Here is a 24,632-nt window from a genome sequence, read left to right as displayed (position 1 = left end):
ACCATCTATAATCCAAAGTTATTTAGATGAATTCAAACCCATTACTTATTATTCGAGAGTGGAAGTTCTATTCCTTCATCCAACTAGGCAAGTAATTTATATAAACTAATTAATATCGACAAGTTTCTTTGCTAGAATACCATATCTTCAGAAATTATCAATTTTTAAAGAGAAGTTGAGCATGCGATTTCAGCACATTGCCGACAATGGAAGACAGCACATCAAACATGTGTAACCACACAACGTGCTATGTGCACCCTATGTTTTGTGATGTTTTGCATTACCCACTACAGCATTGCAGCGTCATATACCAACCTAGTGGCAACTTTTAGAACTAACATTGGCTTTTGCACAAAATAAAATATCATTGCCACATGCATCATCATGTTAAATATTAAATTGTTCTGCTGAGTAGTTACCCAGCTACAGTCTTTCAAAATGTGACATTTACTTATAATCACCCTGTATATGGTTGTAAATAAATAATATTACTTATTCCTTGTGTTTTTCTTGTTAATTAAACGAAGCCTCTCATGGCACAAGTATCTCTTATAGAACAATAGCATTATACACATATGAAAGGATATGCGCTGTGCATTATGGAATACTAAGGTAATTGATATGAGGTCATCGGCCTCTATATACAAGTAGCCTAGTCGTGAAGATATTTCACGTGCAAACTTGTTTCCACATGAAATATCTTTAATCCAAGCATTAACAATATAATTTCTTGGCAAGTTTAATTTAATCAATCAGTCCAGTTCATTTAATTATCAATCAGCCCACTGAACTTGCAAAGGTTTTAAATACATGTGGTAAATGCTAAAGTTAACATTAAAATTGTAATGTTAAAATTGAAAACGCAAGCACGTACAAGCACCATAGTCATTGTTGCTTTGTAAAATAATCATATACTTTCTAAATCCTGTAATATATCAGAAATATTCACAAATTCTGCAATGAATAAAGGCAATGGCATATCAACATGTTTGGAGATATAGATTTTGCATAAAACTTCACAATTTCTTATCTGCATTTTACTCAGAAATTTCCAAAAAATAAAAAGAGATTGAAGGATTAAAAGAAGTTCTTGGGACAAAAAAATACACAGATACTCTTCAAAAATTCTCAGGATAAAATTTCATTTATCAATTATTTTGAAATAGATTGTCAAGACACATTATACTGTACTCAGAGCTATAATAAAACTTCTACTTTTGTTTTACAGTGAAGTATGGCGTATTTGTGTATTTCTGGAGTGTGTGTGTGGGGAGGAGAGATTTGAATTAGTATGGTGTTTAAATGGTTCACGTCTTCTTAGGTAGCAACACATTTCATAAACAAATAGATAATGAATTTACTAAATAAAATATACCATCTAACATAACATGAAAAATTTCATTCCAGCTGAGGGCATCGCCCGGTTAAACAAGTTGTTGTTTAACCGGGATAGCTGTTGTAATAGATATGGTATGAAGGTCAGTATTAAAAAGACAAAGACAATGAAAATAGGTAGAATTGTTGAAAATGTCAACTGTGTTGTGAATGGGGAACCTGTGGAACAAGTAAAACATTTCAGCTACTTAGGCAGGATTTTTAGTGAAGATGGTAAATTAAATATAGAAATGGACAACAGAATCAACAAAGCTGGTATGGCAGGATGTCGATTGAATAAATTCATATGGAATAAGAGAGAAATTAGTCGGAACACTAAATTAGCTGTATATACAAGCCAGTGTTCAAACCAGTTTTAACTTATGGATCTGAGAGCTGGGGCAGAAGTAAAACACTTGACCAAAGACTAGAGACCGCAGATATGAGAGTCCTGAGAAAGATTAGAGATGTGAACAGATGGCAGCAATGACAATATCATATTAAAAACGAGGATATTAGGTCAGCATCCAGGAATGCATTAGCAGAGCTAATCTCAGGTGGTATGGTCATTTAAATAGAATGGGCGAGGAAAGATTAGCAAAACAAGTGTTCTCTGCCAGGAAAACAACCCAGAGGAAGACCAAGATATAGGTGGATTGATATGGTATAAAGTGCATTAGACGATAGAAATATAAGATCTGATAATGTTGGAATCTTGACAAGTAACAGACTGATTTGGAGGAAAATTGTAGATAGGAAGTTAGTAATGACGTAAATTTTTCATGTAGTACTATCATATTCTGTACACCCCTTTAAGGTACATGTCAGGAATTTGATGATGATGATCCATATAGAGAAGCTATCTTAATTATTGGTTATTTATATAGCCTAAAATATATATATATATATATTTTTTTTTTCTCTCTCTTCTATGTAGCTTTGGTTCTCTGAAAAAGTACATTTAATGACTTGTCATGTGTCTGCCTGATGCACAACCAGGAAGAAGAAATTATATATTGCATCCTGCCTTATGGCGAAGTACAACATGATGCGATTTGTCTAGTGCCTCTAGCATGAATGTGTTAAAAAACATCTTGAAGTGTGCTACCTGTTAATTTTGTAAAAATAGTTTCATTAAATACTCAACTCTTGAAGTAGCAAACAGCTTTATAGTAAACTTCTACACTATAATAAATTAGATTCAAGTTCAACTGAAATCACCACAGCAATGCCATTCTGAAGGAAATTCATTATAAGAAACCATTGTTCTCCTCCCAGCAAGTTGGCTACATTGAAAGTTGATTGAATTTACAATTATGTGTATATGTATTTCAACCAAATTAGGCAACAAAAGACCAACCAAGTGAATGTGACACTTAAAAATCATAAGAACAGTTATAGCTTCTCGTAATAAAACTAAAATATCATCAGAAATATGGACAGATTCAAATTAAAAAATTTGAATAATTCAACTAGTCCCCACAAATGGAATACACATCGGCTGAATATTCTTACAGAAATGGAGAATTTTCTCCTCATGAAACAGGTAAAGTGAGTTCAAGAACATACATAATAAATAAGCCTATCACTAACAGTAGGTAAAAAAAAAAAACATAGGATTACAATGAACTGCATACCTGTGAGAAAAAACATGGAAAGGACAAGAAAAATCTTCCCCCTTCAGAGAATGCTTTCTAAAATTCTCACTATAATGTATCATATGGAGTTTTTGGTTTCTTCTACATGTTGTGGCTACAGCCACCCCTCCCCCAATCACACAAATCACACAAAAAAGATGAATACTTCTACACGGTAAAATATATGAATGAGCACTGATTAATCACTGACATAGTTATATCAAGTTTAGTTCCTAACAGATATATTGTAGTATATAATACTACAAACATTCCTAAAAACTGAGGAAAGAGCAGATTTTATGAACCTTAGAAAAAAACTTCTGACAGTTTCTTAACTCGCCAACTGGCCATGACGTCTATGGACGTCCAGATAAATCTGGATACGATTCTGTCACACCTGTTGAATAACATGGATAAGAAGTGCAATTTTGTCTATTTCATCCACTTCAGCAGTAGGGAGGTTAAGCAAAACACTGAATCATACTAAGACAGAATAGTTGTTCATAAAAAAGACTACTGCTAGTTTATATCTCCATGAAACTGCAATGAAAAGAAAATCTCACAGCTATCTCCATTCCCATAAAGTTCTTTCATGTAAGAATATAAGCAGAGCACATAAGGGTTTGAAAGAATCAGGTTCTGTTTTGGTGATGAACAGAAACAGCATCCTTCACTTTCAGAGAACAGAACAGAAACGTTACTCAGATTTACCACAAAATAAAAGACAAAAATAACCTATCTGATACTACATGAACCACATAAAAACAATCTTGTCAAGAAAGTACTTGAAGTCATAATTTACTTGAATACTTTAAACAACAATGATTTTGTTCTCAATAAACTTTCAAAAATATTGCTAAAACATTACACATTTTAGCCAATATTAAAACCAACACTGAAACAGATATTAAACTATAAGTCTCTCACAAATGTAATTCACAAGAACATAAAATGCAGCTTCTAAACTCACTTTGGTTAACAACAAAACATTGATGAATTACAATATTTTGTAATTCATCTGGACAGAAATTACTGATCCTATGAATAATGAACTTGTAATGTTAAAAAAAAAAGTGTCAGTATTGCTATTTATTTTTATTTGCAAAACATTTCAGGATAAGGAATGCATTTTGTTTGGAATTACTTAATGATGCCTTACTGTCTTGGAAGGACAAATATAAAGGTGAAAAATTCAGAATATGTCGACTTAACATACATTTGAAGAAATGTAAATTAAAGTTTCATAACAAATCTGTATGAAATGCTTATTTTAAAATCTGGTTCTACATCTCTATGCAAAACAGATGTGGACAGAATATACGAGGGTTGTTTGAAAAGTATGATAAATTTCCAATAGACGGGGGACACAATTCATCCATTCATACCAGTGTCGGCATGTATCATCTTTTTCATGATCCCTGCCAAAATTTTAGCCACGTGCGATGCATAGTTCTAGTTTGGCAAATATTTAAAATGACAGTGTTCTCAATTTTCATAAAAATGGAGAAAAACTAGTTTCGTGCAGTGATGAAACACTTTTATTTGAAGAAGTGGATGGCCGCGCAGATCAGAGCCGAGTTAGATGCAGTTCATGGGGACTCTGCATCAGCATTAAAGACTATTTATTTTTGGGTAAATATGTTTAAACGTGGTCGTAAGTCCATCGAAGATGAAGCACGCTCCGGATGCCCAACTGAGGTCACTATGAAGGAAATTATTGACAAAATCCATGGTATCTTTATGGAAGACCACCGAGTGAAAGTGCATGAGATTGCTGAGATCGCAGGCATCTCAACTGAATGGGTGTATGATATCCTGCATGAAAAATCTGTGTGCGTGATGGGTGCCACAATTGTTGCCTGTCGATCAAAAAAGCATGCGAAAAGACATTTCAAGGTGTTTGGCGATGTTTAATCGCAATTCACAGGATTTTTTGCATCCATTATTGTCTTACCCTTTCGACTGAAGACGAAACTTAGATCCACCACTACACACCTGAGTCCAAGCAGCAGTCAAAACAGTGGACAATGCCCGATGAAAGAGCAGTGAAAAAAGCAAAGACCGTTTTGTCAGCTGGGAAAGTGATGGCCACTGTTTTTTTGGGATTCCCAAGAAATTAACATGATAGACTATTTGGAAAAGGGTAAGACAATAACAGGAGTCTATTATGCATCATTGTTGGACCATTTAAAAGAAAAATTGAAGAAAATTCGGCCAAGATTGGTGCACAAAAAAGTGCTCTTTCATCAAGACAATGCACTGTCCCACACATCGGTCATCGCAATGGCAAAATGCACAAATTGAGGTTAGAATTGGTTCCACATCCACCGTATTCTCTGGACTTGGCCCCCCATGTGACTTCTTGTTCCCAAACTTAAAAATTTGGCTTGGTGGGGAAAAACTTTTCTTCAAACGAGGATGTCATCAAGGCTGTCAATGACTATTTTGCACAATTTGACAAATCCTACTTTTTAGATGGGATGAAAAAATTGGAAACTAGCTGGACCAAATGTGTAGAACTCAATGGAGACTATGTTGAGAAATAAAGGTGATTATTTCCAAAAATATGTTTTTAACTTATTTTTTTATCAAACTTTTCAAACAACCCTTGTAGACAAATTTGGAAAAATGTGTAAAAATGACCAAGATATGTAGAAACTAGGTCACATTCTGTTGGATAAGGAAGAAAATTTTCTGATAGCTGCTTAAAACTTTGGAAGGAAATAAAAGGAACTGATTTTGACATATTCTAAAATTTCTCAAAAAAATTGTACATTACATGTTCTTATTAGAGACAAGATACACAGAAAACTTCTCAGATAGTATAAAATTTTACTGGATTAAAACAGATTGTTGCTGGAAACAAATTTATGATATCCTTGCATAGCCTCATGGAAACTTCCATAGGGAAAAAAAGAGTATTTGTATTTTCTGCTGATTCTTGAATTAGTTGATCTTGATGCAGGTAAGTGGGATTTCTTCCCATGGAAGATACTTGGATTTAACTCTGTAACTCAGAACATGCATATATTCTAATCATAATGAGGTTATGATTAGAAAGCAAGCTGGAAGTAGTTGGTGAAAGTAGTTGTTGATGAAAGTGATGTGAAGTCATACCACCTTTACCAAGAGTTGCCCCAGTCCTGAAACACTTCAGGCACAAACTTTGTTTGCTTACACTTGGATAAAAGATTAAACGAAGTATATAATTTCTTGGTATCTTTAATATATACTTATTTCCAGGTTCATTTGGAAAAGCATTTCCAGATGGTACAATAGTACCATCTGGACATGAGAGATGGAAACATGGAACAGAATAGTGCCCAGTGGCCTTGGAGAGGAATAGAGAGGAGCTAAGTTTTTCTACATGTAGATTTTTTTTTTTTTTTTGTTTTTTTTAAAATCTGATTTGGATTTGTGATGGTCTTTTTTTTTGCAACTGTGTGCTGCAGAGTAGGCACAGTGTGAAGTTTTTTCTGACTTTTCTTGTTGAAAAAAACTAAGATGTAGAATGGTCTGGATTTTTGGGTAAAATGACGGAAAAGAAGGCTATATTCCAGTGAGAATTATTTCAGTCATCTGGAGCAAGTTTTTGGATAACTAAAACTGTGAGGATGATGTATCATGTCTGTTAATTGGATGTGTTCTTCTAGACAGTTTGCCTGTTTTGCATGATAAAGAACATGACTTTCCAAGAAAAAACCCTGAGAACCGAAAAATCCTTAAGGATTCTTCACATCCTAGAAGAATTCAAACAGGTCTTTGCAACCATAGAGCACTGTCAATCCCAAATGAGCAATGACAACTTCCCAATTACGTAAGTTCTAACTACTATATCAGTCATATGAATAAATTTTTATTCACAGAATGAATCAACATATAATAAAGGAATTAGCTGATACATTAATAGTACACTTTCTTAATCTAACATACAAAGAAACTGAGAAAAACATTAAATCATGATAAGAACCTAGTTGGAGAGCATAACCACAGAAAAAGATATTTGAATAATTATAATTGCAAAATACAGAATTTCCATTTGTATATTACAAACTTTCTTTGGTGTGGAATAAACAATAGTTATTTTTCCTTGTGTAGCCAAGAGGGTGCCAGGTTACAAACTACTATGATACTTGTAAAAGACTACACTATCCAAATGTTTTTGGGAATATGCAGTTGCTAATAGCAACTGCATATCTTTTTTTAATCCTAATTCTTGCAACCCAGCATTCTGCATATGTGAAGATAATCATTACACTGTTCTAATTTGTCGTAAATTTTCCATTGTTTATTCCACACCAAAAGCGGAAATATACATATTTTAAAACGTAATCACATTTAAATATCTTTACTGTTGTTATGAGTGTTTTAATTAAAAAGTTATAACTGCAATACGATATACAATTCAGAATGCTTGATTAAAAGATTGTAATCACGATGAGTGGGATCAGAACTATCACTGTACTAATATACTAAAAGGAATATAAAATTGAAGGCAGTAATTACAGTTTTAGAAGAAATGAATACAAGAATCATTATCTGAGATAGTTTTCCTAGTTTGTATTGCTGAGCTATTAATTAGATGAGCTATTAAATGATAATAGCTCATCTGTTATTTAATCATGAGCAACTCATCTGTTATTTAATCATGAGCAACTCCAGATTTATAAATGGTTTATCTCTGAACTCAAGTGATTAGAACTCTTTGTTCAATATCAATATATCAGTCCACTGGCTGAGATCATTTCCCAGGGTATTTAAATCTGGAACTAGAATGAAATGTCAGTAGGTGACAAAAAAGCATAACTTGAGAATGGTTTTAGGCACTGCACTGTAATACTGATACCAAATAAGTAAATCTAATCATGTAAGGAAAGAATTCATGAATTTAGAATTAAGATCACCATTCACTTTAACATATACACAGAAAACCTGATTCTCAAAAATACTGATATCATGATCAGCTTTGACATCATTTTTCTATTTTCTTAAGTACCTTCTAAAGCAAAGATTCAATTCAAACTCAGTTCTTTCCAGACATCGTGGTGCTATTTAAGTTTGCCATTAATAGTACCCCCCCCCCACCACAAAAAGTGTGATAGCTTACAATACACTAATATTAGTACTGTGGGCAGGCTAAGAGTTAGATAATCCAAAAATCCTGCTAGAAAGACCAAACATTGGATGTTTTCAAGCCTCCAATAAGTAGGATGATGGACTCCCATTAGGCAATGAAATTCATCTACCACCTAAGGACATACATTCCTGCCCATTCAAACACTGCCTGTTCACTGCATAGTGGATATGCTAACTGGCCAACATATGAGATAAGCAAACAGAAGACATAGCCATCTATTTCTTTGATAATGCCATATGAATAATTTTAAAACAAATACCCTGAACACACCATAACTCACAAACCCACCATTTGGCTACTGAATAGTTACCAGTCCAGGATTAACTCTGAAATTGAAACAGAAAACAACAATCTATCATTACTAGACATCATAATGGATCCTTATATTTCAATTTATAGGAAAGCTATATTCCACCACTCCCAGCAAGGCACTGTCGAAACTAACTAACAGAGCAAGAATGCTGTTATTATTGCAACAACTGATTTGGCAACAATAATGTGATTGCCAAAACAATGTATACTACTCTTCCTTCTCACTCCCATCACTACAGCAAGGAAATAGCCGTAATGTATGTCTGAGACAGGACAAAAGGCCATGTAACTCCTTTATTGAACTAAATATAGAACAAAATGAAAAATCCTATCCATCCACCTGAAGACCAGCTCCACATAGCTTCCATGAATTTGTGATTCATGGAAGCTACCATTACTCCTCAGAGGAATTAAACTTAAAAAAGTACATTGAGTTATTCAGAATTACTGCTGAAGAAATAAAGGCTATGAGACCAGAGACTAATATGCCTAATGATGGCATGTTTGATTCTGGCTGGTTTAGCTGTGTTGTGAGATGAAAAATTTGAGTTTATAGAAGAAAAAACTGTGTTGTCTCTATGAAGGAGAGACAATATTTTAACAATTTGCTTACATAATTACTACAGCATGATAGTTGAACTGATGTTCATCTCTGCTGAAATTCAATGAAGATCTGTCTTTAGTCAAAACATCATATATAAATTACCCCCCCCCCCCTTACTACTTGTCCACAGTCTTCATAATTTAAAACAAAGCTCAAGCTCTAACAGTTATCTATGAACATAACAAATGACATCTTGGAAAGAGTTTCCTCACATTCAAGAAGCCATGGCAAGAAAAAATATTTCAGACCTCAAGTAAACCCAAACTGTTCCAGACAAATTAAAAATGTTATTTGAAGATGCTGAACTATCACATTCCTAGTCAAGTGAAAAAAAAAAAAAAAAAAAAGACTGATTAGAGGTAGCTAACAATGTCATAAAACTGACTGCTTTAAGCATGAAATTACTCAACTTACACTTTCCTTCGTGCACCTTTTCATGACAGACACTAGCTTATAACAGAGCCTTTCATAAAGAAAATCAAGAAAATTATCTTTGCATTTTTATAAATTCTCATTAAGGTATTTTATATTTATCCCATGTGGAACAAGGACCCTAAAAACCTCAGCTAATATCTAATTTTTCCTTATAGACAAAACAGCACTTTCTGTGTGTTGTGTGTATGCATATGTACCATACAAATTGCTCAGCAAATTAACAATGTCCTTTTCTGATAACCTTCTCAGATGAAGAAGTTGTTAAATGTCACCTCATTTCCTTTATGGTACTGGCATTTATCAACATTTCTCTAATGCCAAATTTCTTTAGCCCTCCATCTGTAAAACTATTTATATTTGTAATCTGCTAATACTACCCTGATTAAATCTCCAATGATAGTGATTGTGACGAAAATTTTGAAGATGGAATAATCTTTATATTTTAATTCTTATTCTAATAAAGAATATAAAATGGCTGAAGTTTGTGTTGCAATCATGCAATTTTCTAGTAATTTAAGTTACTGTTCCTATTCAAATAGCCTTAGAGCCACAATCTGTTGAAGAATCACCACCAGCATGACCTTGTGCTGTCCTTCAAATGATCAGATGTACAAGTGAAACAAAAAGAACACTAAATGACAGTCTTTATAGCATGGGCAGTAGACAGAATCCAGAATGATTAATCAAACATACAAAAATTGAACTGCTTGGCCATTAAATAAGTTCTCCTATTCAAATATGCTTAAATGCCTGAATATGATGGTAGATCACTTCATCTTCCAAACAATGCCAAAAAAGATTGTCAGTGTTTAATCCATATATTCAATTTTATCATGCTGAAAACAAATTCAATTAGTATTTAAAATTCTAAAATATGATAAGTTAAACAATGCAGCAACTACAAGAGAAAGACAGACAGAGAACTGTTAACGATGCTGAATAAAATGGCGATCTTTTACATTAAAGGAATTAAAGGACTGTTAAACGCCGATGCATTATCTAATACATTGCCTTTCCCAAAATAAAATCGCACTGCTTGCTTGAACCTCAATGGTTTTGGATTTTCTGCTTTGCAGGATTAAGATAATTACAGATCAAATTTTATAATATAATCCCAGTTTCATCTGCAAAGTATGGCACATTAGACTTTATTTCAATGCTTACTTCAGATACTGCTGTTGTTCACTGTGCTCCTGAAGTTTCCATGAATTATGTACTTATAATGAGAGCTCAACCTATCTATCTTTACCTCCTCAGCCATGGTAGACAAATCAGCTCTTCTAAATTGAATATTCCACAAAGAAAAAACATAAGAAGAATTTAACCTGTTTAGAGCAAATAACTATCTCAAAGAGGAAGAAAATTTTCCTGTATGCAATGACTATTATTCAAAATTGAGAAAATTAAATATAATTTATGGCTGAAATTATTATGGTGACTACCAGTAATTTAACCTACAAAACAATTCCCCATAATCCCCTTATATTTGGAAAGAACAAATACCAAACTAGTTATCAGTATACAGCACTTGGGAATAATATATCAGTCAATCCCAGTTTCATTCCTCCAAGTGAACTAGAATTTACTGAACAAAGAAAATCTGCCTTTAGAAAATGAACATTAAAATAGAACAATTTGTGATGCAAATGAAATGTTTTATTTCATACATCCCCTAAAATTACAAGCTAATCGAGAAAGAATAAATTACTGGCGGTTTAAGAGCCAAGCCATCTATCTGTCTGTCTAGCTATCAATCAATATTACGACAAATTCTGTTTTTTTTAAATAGTGCAAATGTTTTTCCTAGCAGAATTCAAATCAGCAAATTTTAGTAGACATCCTCTAAACATTTTTTTAATAATCTGTTTATACATTAATTTTGATAGCAAACAGCCCATAAACCTGATTTCAGCAATAGCTTCAAAAGTCTGTTTTTGAACTATCCTATCCACAGTTTTTTTTTTTTTCCTGTCCATAATGATAGCCTAAATTTATTCTTACAGTCTGGTAGTGGTAAATTTGTAAATGTCTTTAGTCTTGTAGAAGTAAATCGGTATGTAAAAACTTAACATGGCCTCATCAGTTACTGTCAGAGGTGCCAATGACACCAGCAATCAAGTTTATATTATGTATAAAAAATTCGGCTAAGAAAAAAAGTCTAAAAAGTCTACAGTTGATGAAAACCATTCAGTTCAATCACTGTTTATAGTTCCTGATGGGCACAGTCAATATTGATTGTTCCTTATTCATAACTATCACTCAGACTTGAAAAAGTTGGGGTGTCAGTCATGTGACACCCCCTCCAACCTGAGCTTTCCAGTTTTGTTGATAGTGCCTTCCACTGTCTATTGATAAATGGTGACTGTGGCCATTCCAGAAGCAGAAAGAGAATCATGAGAAAGAGTACATCAAAGTCTGATAAAGTTTTATCATGTTGGAAATAATAGTTTTTGAGCAGTAGCCGCCAGCTGAGGGCGTTGGCCACCACACCTGTCAGGGGTGAACTTCCATGCGCTGAGTTCATTCTGCGTTTCCTCAAGGCGAGCTTTGGTACTCTCCAGTTCCTTGCGCATTCTCTCAAACATAAGATTTACAGCAGGGTCCAGAAGGGCTGATCGCAGCTGAGATACACTAGGAATTTGGGCCTGCTTTAACTCTTGGATCTGGTTCTGCAAATAAAATTTTATAAATTATTAAATAATGAAAAATTTACCTTAGTAACATTACAAATAATTTATCCAAAGGTTTGGGAAGGAGGGTAAAAAAAATCATGTAAAACAATAAGCAAAATAGAATGTATGTTTACATCACACATTGCAATGAGATTAATAATAATTTTTCATTAATACATATTTAATGCTTGGAGGTTAATTTGCAGGAGAACCATTATTAAATGTATTAAGAAAAAAGTGGACACATCTATTCTGTTGCTTTTCTGTTCATCTACTTAAATCCTTAATCATAATTTTATGAACTTGAAACAATTTTTATACCTATGTAAAATTATAAGAAATCCTTTTATTGCATATCATGAAGATCTGGAATAAGTAGTGGTGCAACATGTACCTTTATGATTCTCCAATCATTTCTATAGTTGTTATACAGTTGAATTTCACTACACACAATTATAACAACCTACTGAATGCTTCCTCACCAAAGTCTTGGAGCCATAATAGGCTGTGCTAAAGAAAATTCAATATTGTCAATTATCTGGTATAACAAATTATTCCCATGGTCCCTATGAGTTTTTTTATACAAAGAGTTGATCACATGATGATATTCTCGCTGTTATTCTAATTATCATGTTTATACACTAATCTAAAAGGATTATCTCAAACACCTTTGTAAAAGTAAATATCAATATATATGATGATAATCAGTAAATAAAAAACTAAAAAGCAATACAAAAAGAACAATGATTCATAACAAATGTAATATAGATTTAGAATAAGTAATATAACTATAAATCAGCTTTTTTGATAGTTGCAGCAAAGGTGTATTTTAGTGCTGTTAGGCCAAGTTGAAAATGTCTTAGGTTAGTAAGTAACTTTTTCTACTTTTCAAAAAAATGAGATCACAAGAGACTTTATGGATTACACCTGGCAATGCGAGTAAACAGAAAAGTACAATTTGTTGTTTTTCTTTAAATATGATCACAAGGTACTGATTATCAACATAATGGGTTGCTCAGCCAGTCCAGTTTGGCATGTCTGCTCTCCAATATGTTGCAGGTTTGAATCTTACCATGGGCATGGGTGTTTGCAATTCTGTCTTTAGGTGGGAGATGAATCTCATCATGTGGTGTGATACAACTTTTTCAAGCCTCCTACTTATCGGAGACTTGAAAAAATTCCATGTTTGGTCTCTAGAGAAGAGTCTCCAGACTATGTAATAAAAGAAATAAAAAAAAAAAATATACACACACACACACACACACACACACACACACACACACTAGGGGGGGGGCTAGAGCTCCCCCTGGTGCCTATGCCACCCCCCTGTTCTGGACAGGTAGGCTGGTTCTCCTTGAATTCTGATGACTTGACACTCATGGTAGCCCCTGCGTGTCGAGTCTTCAAAAGGGGGAGGGGGGGGTTTCTTCCCCTGGCACCTTTGGTGCCCCCCCCCCCCCTCCGAGTTCCAGACTGATAGACCTGTTCTCCTTAAATTCTGATGACTGAAATTTTGAAGACTTGAAACAGGGTTTCCATCCCCCTGGCGCCTACACCGCCCAACTCCCGAGTTCCGGACTGGTAGGCCAGTTCTTGAATTCTGATGACCCGACACTCAGAGTAGCCCCTGAGTGTCGAGTCTTCAAAAGGGAGACTCTTCCCCCTGGCACCTACGGTGCCCCCCCCCATCCGAGTTCCGGACTGGTAGGCCAGTTCTCCTTGAATTCTGATGACTCGAAAGGGGTGTTCCTCCCCCAGCACCCAACTCCCGAGTTCCGGAATGGTAGGCCGGTTCTCCTTGAATTCTGAAGACTCAAAAAGGGGGTTCCACCCACTTGACCCCCCCCCCCCCCCCGAGTTCTGGACTGGTAGGCCAGTTCTCCTTGAATTCTGATGACTCAAAAGGGGGAGGGGTTTAACCACCCTACCTACGGCACCCACCAATCCCCCTAGTTCTGGACTAGTAGGCCAGTTCTCCTTGAATTCTGATCACTCGAATTTTAAAGACTTGACACTCAGGGTAGCCCGAGTTTCAAAACATTTCAAAAAACGTGACATAAAAAGGCTTATCATTTTATTTATATATATAAATTGATAAAAATGAAAAAAAAAAAATCTTAGCTCACCCACAGCACAAATGCAACTACAGATTTACACATAACTTTTCATGGGTTGGAGCTCTATAACTACATAAAAAAAAAACTAGAACGAAATCAATTTTTTTTTTTTTTTTTAATCATAAGACATTTGTATGTGGTACCATTTGCAAATATATATTTCATTCTCACGAATGAAAAATAGACCAACTGAAATGGTTCAAAAGCAAGCTAAAAGGATAAAAAATTGGTCAACACCTACCTGGGAAGGATGAATTACATGGCTACTGGTTGAAATATCTGACAGGCTTACACGAAAGACTTGCTAACCAATTTAATGATGTTTTAGGACAAAGCAAAGAAGAGTGGCTCACAGCAAGCAAAACATTTTTGATCATAAAGGTTAAGGAAACAGGCCCAAAGCCAGAAAACCTCCAACCAATAACCTGCCTGCCAACAACTTTTAAGCTATTCACAGGCATACTAGCTGACAAAATATACAGCTATCTTAAAGCAAATTCATTTTTTCCAATTGAACAAAAAGGTAGCAGCAAAAATTCGAGAGGCACAAAAGATCAATTGCTGATTGACAAAAGATTTTGAAAAATTGTAAATAGAAAAACAAGCCTTCATATGGTTCAGATAAATTATAAAAAGGCGTTTGATTCTGTGCCTCATAGTTAAATTTTAAAATGCACAGAATTATTCAGTATTAGTGAAAACGTACAAAAATTCTTGCAACCCAGAATGAAAAATTGGAAAACAATGTTGATCCTGAATAGAGAAGAAATTGGGGAGGAAAACATAAAAAAGGGGTTTTTTAAAGAGACTCATTATCTCCTTTATTGTTTACCTTGTCATTGATCCCATTAACTAGAATTTTAAATAAAACTGCTCATGGTTACCAAACTGCACAAAAAAGTGCAAGGATATCTCACCTTTCATACATGGACGGTCTGAAGCTGTATGCAAAATCAAAGGATGAACTTGAATCATTGCTTAATACTGTGCACATATTCAGTCAAGTTATATCAATGGATTTTGGATTAGACAAATGTGCATCTGTTGGAATAAGAGGAAATAAGAGAAAATAACAAGAGGAAAGTTTGAACACCTGAAAGAAATTGAGCTGCTCAATTGTGAAAAAAACAAGGCAATAAAATTCGAAGATAGCTACAAATATTTGGGAATTTCAGATGCATTAAATATTCTGCACAATAACATCAAAGAAAAAACTAGAGCAGAATACATAAGGTGGCTAAGAAAACTCCTTAAGTCAATGCTTAATGCTGGAAATTTGATACATGTAATTAACACTTGTTCTGAGATATTCATCAGGCACTGTTGAATGGACTAGAATTGGAAATTTAGACCGAAAAAATCGGAAATTAATGACAATGCATCATGCCCTTAATCCTCGTAGTGACATCGATAGGCTCTACCTATCATGCAAAAAAGGAGGTAGAGGATTACTACAAGTAAAGCAAATTGTTGAAGAAAAACGAAATCTGAATGATTATCTGCAGCATACAACGGAGAAATTTCTAATTGAGGTAAGGAAAGAGAGTTTATTTAAACCCATGGAGACAAAATTAAAGTACAAGACCAACCAAGTAAAAGTGAGAACTGAAAGATGGAAAAATAAGACATTGCATGAAAACTACCTTCACAGCATAAAGGATAGCGCTGACAGCAACTTGACCTGGCAATGGTTGAGAAATGGAGCACTAAAAAAAGAAAGAAACAGAGTCGGTAATTTTTGTAGCACAAGAACAAGCCATTAAAACCAATGTTATGAAGGCAAAAATACCAAAAATTCAAGAAGATAATAAATGAAGATTGCAAAGAGAAGGAAGAAACAGTAGACCACAAACTGAGGTACCGTAAAAGGCACGATAATGTGGCTAAGATAATTCACTGGCATTTATGTAAAAAGTACAGATTTAAAGTATCTAAAGATTATTGGAAGCATAAAGTTGACCGAAAGGTGATTGAGAATAAAAAAAGCTAAAATAATCTGGGATTTCAAAATCCAGACTGACAAAAGCTTGGAATGTAATACACCCGATATAACAGTGGTTGAAAAAGGTGAAAACAAGGGTGTCCAGTTTATCGAAATATCAGTACCAGGAGATAGCTGAATTGACGAAAAAGAAACTGAAAAAATTACAAAGTATTGCGAGTTGCAAATCGAAGTTGAATGAATTTGACAAAACGTGTGGATATAATCATGGAGAATTTGACAAGAAAAAACAAAAGTTGTTCCCATAATAATAGGTGCTTTAGGCACTATCCCCAAAACACTGAAAGAACATCTAGAAGCACTAAAAACCGGGCAGTTGCAATAGGCTGCTTTGTTCGGCACTGTATTCATATTCAGAAGGTATTTCCACAATTCATAGGCTCGAATTAGTGAAATATAACCAGCCTTTTACATAAGGCTGAGGAAGCAAATCAAGCTTGGATGAATATTACACACACACATATATATATATTCAATTTTATCCTTGAGCAGGATAAAATTGAATTTCATATTGAAAAGAATAACATGTAAGAAAGTTTTAAAGCGAATAAAAGTTGAGCAGCTCTCAGATGTGAACTGTAGACTAAAATACACAAAGATTATTGAAAAGAAAATGAAAGAGTTTGAGAACAGTAATCAAACCTTGGAGATTCAGTGGCAAACTCTGAAGAAAACATTGATTGATTCTGCAGAGGCATGTGGTGAGGTTGTCTGCAAGGATAAAAAAAATCAGAATTCCCTGGTGGACACAGGAAGTTAAAGAGGCAGTGAAGGAAAAGAAGAAAGCATATCAAAAGTTCCTGTCAAATAAGTCAGCTTGTGCTCTTAGAGAATACAGAGACAAATGCAAGAATGCTAAACACGGTAAAACTAGCTAATCAAGTCATGGGAGGACTTTGGAAAGAATATAGAAAGTAAATATCAAGAAGGTGGTAAGATATTCTGGAGGTTGTTGAAGAAGCTTAGGAATGGAGGAAAGAGTGCTGTAAAAGGAGTTAGAGATGATAAAGGTGACGTGAAAACAGGAGAAAAAGATATCCTTGAAGTATGGAGTAATTACTTTGAAAAACTGCTAAATGAAACAAGCAGTGATGACAGCACAGTGATAAAAAACACTGACCAGGCATGCAGTCAAGAATACATATCTATACTTGAAGTAGAAAAAGCCATTAAAGGCTTGAAATGTGGAAAGGCACCAGGAGTAGATGTTATTCGACCAGAAATGCTGAAGTATGGTGGTATAAGTCTTACAGAGGCTGCACTGCATAGTTCAGAAAGCCTGGACAGAGAGACGAATTCCCGAGGATTGGAGTAGAGCTCTAATAGTACCCATATATTAAAAGGGAAATAAAACTGAATGTGAGAATTACAGAGATATTTCCCTACTGAGTGTTCCTGGCAAGATCTATGCAAGTATACTTGAGAAATGGTTGAGAAGAATTGTGGAAGAAAAGCTTGGTGAAGAACAAGCTGGATTCAGGCCAAATAGAGGCTGTCAGGATCAGATCTTCACTTTACGACAAATAGTCGAGAAAGCATGGGAATATAACAGAGATCTGTATTTAAGTTTTGTCGATTTGGAAAAGGCATATGACAAGGTGCCAAGAGAGAAGCTATTCAATACGCTACAGTTATATGGTGTCAATGGGACATTATATCAGGCAATACTTAGTCTTTATTTGAGTTGTAAGTCAGCAGTTAGAATTGACGGAAGTACAGGAAGATGGTTTAATGTTAAATCTGGTGTGAGTCAAGGATGTACATTATCCCCTCTGTTATTCATTATCTATATGGATCACATTATGAAGGAAAGTGGTATTAAACATATCAAAATTGGAGATGTTAATGTCAGCTCTTTGCTTTATGCGGATGATGTTATACTAAATAAATCCGCTACAAGTCTGCAAGATTCTCTGACTAAATTGAATAGCTGTTGTAATAGATATGGTATGAAGGTCAGCAATAAAAAGACAAAGACAATGAAAATAGGCAGAATCATTGAAAATGTCAACTGTGTTGTGAATGGAGAACCTGTGGAACAAGTAAAACATTTCAGCTACTTAGGCACGATTTTTACTGAAGATGGTAAATTAAATATAGAAATAGACAACAGAATCAGCAAAGCTGGTATGGTAGGAAGTCAATTGAATAAATTCATATTGAATAAGAGAGAAATTAGTCGGAACACTAAATTAGCTGTATACAAGACAGTGTTCAAACCAGTTTTAACTTATGGATCTGAGAGCTGGGTCAGAAGTAAAACACTTGACCAAAGACTAGAGACCACAGATATGAGAGTCCTGAGAAAGATTAGAGGCGTGAACAGATGGCATCAATGGCAATATCATATTAAAAACGAGGATATTTGGAAAGAATTTGACATTGTCAACATCCAGGAATGTGTTAGCAGAGCTAAGCTCAGGTGGTATAGTCACTTAAACAGAATGGGCGAAGAAAGATTAGCAAAACAAGTGTTCTCTGCCAGGTTTTCAGAGAACACTTGTTTCGCTAATCTTTCTTTGTACTGTATCAATCCACCTTTGGGTGGATTGATACGGTACAAAGTGCCTTAGACGATAGAAATATAAGATCTGATAATGTTGGAGTCTTGACAAGTAACAGACTGATTTGGAGGAAAATTGTAGATAGGAAGTTAGTAATGATGTAATTTTTTTCATGTAGTACTATCATATCCTGTACACCCCTTGAGGGTGCATGGCAGGAATTTGATGAGGAGGATGATGATGATGATATATATATATATATATATATATATATATATTGGTCTGGTTGGTTGAGTGGAATATTCATTCTTCAAATAACATTTGAATCCCATCATGAGTGCAGATGTTTGTGAACATCTTTAGGTAGTAGATGAACTTTAAATCTTATCATCCACTGAGATCTAAAGTAGTTTGAAACAAGAACCAGGTTTGGTCTCTACAGCATATTATTTTGATGATATAACCCTTAGTTCACCCTTCATATTCATGGACTATAGCAGAGGTGGCAAAATTTCTTACGCCCAAAGCCACATATAACGTTTCTCAACTGTTTGCAAGCTATATGATAATTATTAAAAATAATTAAATATAAATACATGTAAGACAAATATGTATATGCATTTATATGTCTGTGAAAAATATATGTATCATGAATTTTTGCCTTTTATGATAAACACCATAAAAACCAAAATTGCCTTGAAAGTTGTAGCAAACAACCTTGTGTTGTTTGCTGCAGGGATTTTGTCATTAAACGAACAACAGATTTACACACATACAGAAACAAAAGAGGGAGTGTAGTAAATAAATTGCAAGAGGAGGAATCATTAGAAAACCCAATGCTATTCTTTTATTTGTATGTACAATTACCTTGCTATATGGAAAAACAGTGACAATGTTTAATATCTTGAAAGAATTTTTTTGAAAGTTTCTATCATGTGAATGACTGGTCATTCCAGAATTTTTAAGCACCAGTGCTTTGCAAATGCAAAAGGTATTTCAGATAAATTTTCATTATAGATTCTAGAAAGTGGAAAATTTATAAATAAGCTTTCAAGCAATACCTCTCTTTCAATAAATATCTCCCTTTGATAAGCATTTCTATGTGCTGAATGATAAAATTACAAATATTTCTGATTTTGAGAAGACTTACTACATTGGCACAAGAAAGTAACATTAAAAGCATCTAATAATATAAACCGTGACATAAAGGTAGTGAGAAAATAAATGCAATTCTACAGAAATCATGCAACTGAGGTACAGGATTTTTTTTAATATAAAATCAGTATAGTCCTTTCTTCTAATGTTACTTTTGATCAGCATTTGATAAAATTATGCAACCTATGTATGACTGTGCTGAGAATAATTACTTTCATTTCCTGACATGTTGACCTTTGTATTAAGGTCATCATCTGGAGCACACGCACACATATATACACCGAGAGATGAGCTACATCACAAATCAACAGTCAGGCCACTTAAATAACAGCTGTTTGAATTGTAAGGTAGCTTGTTTATATATATATATATTCCAGATGACCTTAATATGAAGGTCAAAATGTTCAGAAATTAAAGTAATTATTCTTACCTTCATAATTTTATCAAAATGAATATCAGGATTTAAATAACACTAGAGGCAAGAATAATGGAAAAGTACCTCCAAAAGCAAATTTCACAATGTAAAAGGATGGTTTCTCATTATCATTTTGTGACAAATTGTCTCAGGTTTTACAGCATACCATGATATTCAATTAAGATTCATTACTAGCTTCCTATCCTTAATTTTTTTTTTTGGTCAGGTATCTAATTTACGAGTTCACTTTCTATTAAAACAGTCCGAACTGCATTCATCTATATCTTGACATTTTCCTGGATCGTGCTCCTGTTTATTTTGCTTTTTCCCTCCTCTCCTATTCTGTTATTCTATTTTGTTTTTCCCAAGTGACCATACTACTACAGATTAGATTAGATTACCTTTGCTTATATATTCTCGAATCAAAAATGAAGCCATCTTCCTTTCCTGACAACATCATCTTTGATATGGCTCTGCCATTTAAGGCATTTGTTCCATTCTAAAATTATTCAGAATGCAGATCAGTTAGTACTGACAATGTTCTTTAGCTGGAAAGACCTGGACTTGAATCCTATAGATCAGGGGTTCCCAACCTTTTTGGTCCCCATACCCCCCCCCTTGGCTTTTAGTAAATTATCTGGTACCTCTATTCATTATAATAAGAAATAAATTCTTAAATTTACCATGCAGAATCAAAGAATATAAGAAATAAACAGTAATTAAGTTTTCATAAAAGCTTTATTCGGTAAATAAATCAATTCCATTATCATACAATTGTAAAATGTTTATTAAACTGCAGTAAAATCTACTAGTGAAATCTTGAAAGTTTATTTTTCACTTGGTTAGACAACAATAAATTTAGTTTAATCCTTTATCCAAGTGTGAGCAAACAAAGTTTGCACCTGAAATATATCTTCAGGCCTGGGGTAAGCTAGTACAACACCAGGCAACTCATAGCAAAACTCGTAGCAACTTTGCTACGAGTTTCCCAGTGTTGTACTACCTTACCCCAGTCCTGAAGATATTTTCAGGTGCAAACTTTGTTTGTTCACACTTGGATAAAGGATTAAACTAAATTTATTATCAACTAGTGAGACCCTTAATTCTGTTTCTTATCCACCAACAGTTTTATTCTTGGTATAGTTTTTGAAATAGATACCTGCATATCATGTTCAGGTTCCAGTTTGTTTCTTGTTTTGGACTTGATTAAAAACAGAACTGAGAATCCTGATTTACATAGATAAGTTGTTATAAATGGAATTATAGCCATATAAGCATGTTTGGTGATAACAGGATATGCTTCTCCAAAAATTTTGTAACTTCATTGATTGGAATTCAATTCTGAGTTTCTTGTTATTGCAGAGATCGATTAGCTCGTCTTTCACTGGGTTGTTGTCACTGATTTTTTCTAAATCAATACGAAAAGGTTACGCATCCAGACTTCATTCATTCGGTCAGGAGGAATTATTCTTGCAAGTACCTCTTTCAAACTTTTTCAATGCTATCACGAACTTCCTGTTTTAGTTCATATGCCAGATCTGAAGTGATTTCATCAAGAGATGTGAAATTGGCAAAGTTACCTAACTCCACCCTTCTTCCCCAGAGAGTCAATTTTTCTTGAAACAATTGTATCTTTTCTTCAGCCTCGACGAGAATGACATCTGCCTTGCAGTGAAATGTTCACAGAATTAAGAATTCCAAATACATCAGAAAGACAAGCCAGAGAAATCTCAAAGTTTGGATTGCAAAAGCAGATTCTTTTTCGACTAAAAAAATTTCAATTAAATTTCTAAGTTCAAAAACCCTTCCTAAAACATTTCCTCTGGATAACCATCGTACTTTTGTATGAAGCAGCAGTGCGATATGATCTGTCCAACCTCTTCACACAAAGATTTAAACACATGGTGATTCAATGCTTTTGCTTTGATAAAATTCACAACTTGAACAACAACATCCAAAACGGCTTTCAAATTATGTGGAAGTGTTTTAGATGCTAAAGCATACCGGTAAAGGATGCAATGGCTTGTAAAAATATTTGGGTTGATTTCTTTAACTCAAGTTGTGAAACCTGACTTTTTCACCAACATAGCGAGAGAACCGGAAATACAAATAGATTCTACTAATTCCCATGAAAGGCCATTTGAATCAAAAAAATCATTCACCAAATTCATAATGTCCACTGCCTTTGTTGTTTCTTTCAAGGGTGTTTACAAAAAAGAAATTCCTCTTTTATTTCATTCTGATGTATATATCTAGTAAAAACAAGAAGCTGTGCACAGTTAGAGACATCAGTTGATTCATCGAACTGTAAACTAATTCTTGCCAAAACTTTCTTGATTTCCTCCACTACCTGTACACATGTCTTCTGACATTTTTCGAATCCGATCACAAATTGTATTATTTGATAATGGTATTTGTGCAATTTTCTCTTTTGCTTCTTTACCACACATCAACTCAACCATGTCCATAGCACACGGCTTCACTAATGTCTCAGCAAATGTATCTGGTTTCTTTTCTTTGGCGACCCTCAATGCGATGCGATAACTGGCCTCCAGTGCTGGCTTCTTCGGAATAATAAACTCATGGTCATGAAGTGTGATATTCTTACCAAATCGTGCTCGTTTTATTCTAAATAAGGATTCTGACTCATTAGAATGTTCAGGATGAACATTCCAAAGATGCTCTTTCAATTTTGATGGCTTCATACTGCCATTGCTGAATATCTTGGAGCAAATGAAGCGCTGCGGCTTTTGCACACCTTCTTTGTCAAGCACACAAGTAAAATCATATTGCACATATGAATCTTGGTAACAGAAAATAAATAACAACGTTTCTTTGGCGTGGTCATATTCCTTGGGTCTGCAAAAATAATACTTTTTTGTATATAAATCCTGATCTAACCTTTCATTTTAAAAATAAGCTAAACAATAAATAATATTTTAATGTATCTAAATCTTGATCTATTCTTTCATTTTTAGAATATGCTAAAAATAAACTATAAGCTACTTACGATTAGATTAAAATTTAGTCAGCAAAAGTAATTTAGCAAACCTATGTTCATCACTAAAACGTGTGTACTGTGAGCATGTCGAAATGAAGCAGTTGGAGTGTGTACCATACAGTATGTCATGCAGGCAAGCCTCGAGGGAGTGCCGATCTGGCAATTTCACTAGCTATCTTGCATCTTAACCAGGCATTTTGAGTTATCGGACCCTGCAGTGAGAAAAACGTCTATGCAACCTCACTGTGTCAGTGGCCGAAAAGAGACCTGAAATGTTGCTGGTGTGGCTGACAGACAGTACCAATATGGAATAGTCCGGAATGTTGATAACATAACTATTTTTGGAATATATTAATAGCATAATATACTTATTTACCTGCTATTCACCGTACCCCCTGGACAAGCTTCCCATACCCCCTGGGGGTACGGGTACCCCAAGTTGGGAAACCCTGCTATAGAGGATGCTAATAATCTTTAAGGGATTTTCGATCAAAAGTGAGTTAGCCAGTCTCAGATGGAATAGTAGTTTTTCTTTATAATACACTGGCCTCATAGCCTTAGTTGCTTTGGCTGTCTTATTTACAATCTACCTCTTATATCCATATGTTCAAATTGGCTTAAACTTATACTACTATTCTGTGTTTCGTCTGATTCCTTTTTTGTTCTATTCAAATAACTCTACAACAAATCTGTCTTGCTTATCCTATTGTAACATTTCCATATTTAATTTGGCACCTACTCATTTTTTCAGTTTGCATTTTAACTGATGATTCAAATAGCTTGAAATATATTGGATTCCTTTACAAAGGATGACAACATTTTATAGAATAAAGAGCATCTTAAAATACAATCATGTTCCATATGGATTATAAAACACAGAGGTAGTGTATACAATCTAGTCCTTATGTCTAATTTAACAAAACATCTTATATGTAAAAAAATACCTTTACTTACATTACACTTAATAATTAGTGGTTTTGTTTTTGCTGCTATGGTTCTGCTTGAATTTCAAAGAGAAATGGACATTCTCAAAGATTAAAGTAAACCTCTTTAGTTCAAATGATAACAATCTTGCCTTTTGATTTGAAAGACATGGGTTTCAATCATAAAAACCAACTGAAGCTAAACTTTTCAATTAGTCTTATACAGAGATGGGAGGTTTCCTTCTAGAAATTTGAATTTCAATCCCACAAGACAGAATTAGTCAGAAAATAAATGTAATTAACAAGATAAACTGCCTTTATCATTCTGTTTATTTATGAAGAAT

The 24,632-nt window shown here is 34.2% G+C and overlaps 1 protein-coding gene across 3 annotated transcripts in view; it reads right to left on the bottom strand.

The window, feature by feature from the left end:
* Positions 1–24,632, bottom strand: part of LOC150096082 (uncharacterized) — a 329,695-nt gene that overhangs the window by 136,981 nt on the left and 168,082 nt on the right. For all 3 annotated transcript variants that reach the window (XM_090408971.1, XM_090408972.1, XM_090408973.1), the window contains exon 6: positions 11,990–12,168. In XM_090408971.1, the coding sequence (XP_090265097.1) occupies positions 11,990–12,168 (179 nt within the window). The remainder of the gene's footprint in view (positions 1–11,989; positions 12,169–24,632) is intronic.

The sequence above is a fragment of the Typopeltis vanoorti genome, chromosome 19 (assembly GCF_054136105.1).
Source record: "Typopeltis vanoorti isolate ZY-2024b chromosome 19, IOZ_Tvanoo_1.0, whole genome shotgun sequence".
NCBI classification, from domain to species: Eukaryota; Metazoa; Arthropoda; class Arachnida; order Uropygi; family Thelyphonidae; genus Typopeltis; species Typopeltis vanoorti.
This window is presented reverse-complemented; position numbering and strand designations above follow the sequence as displayed.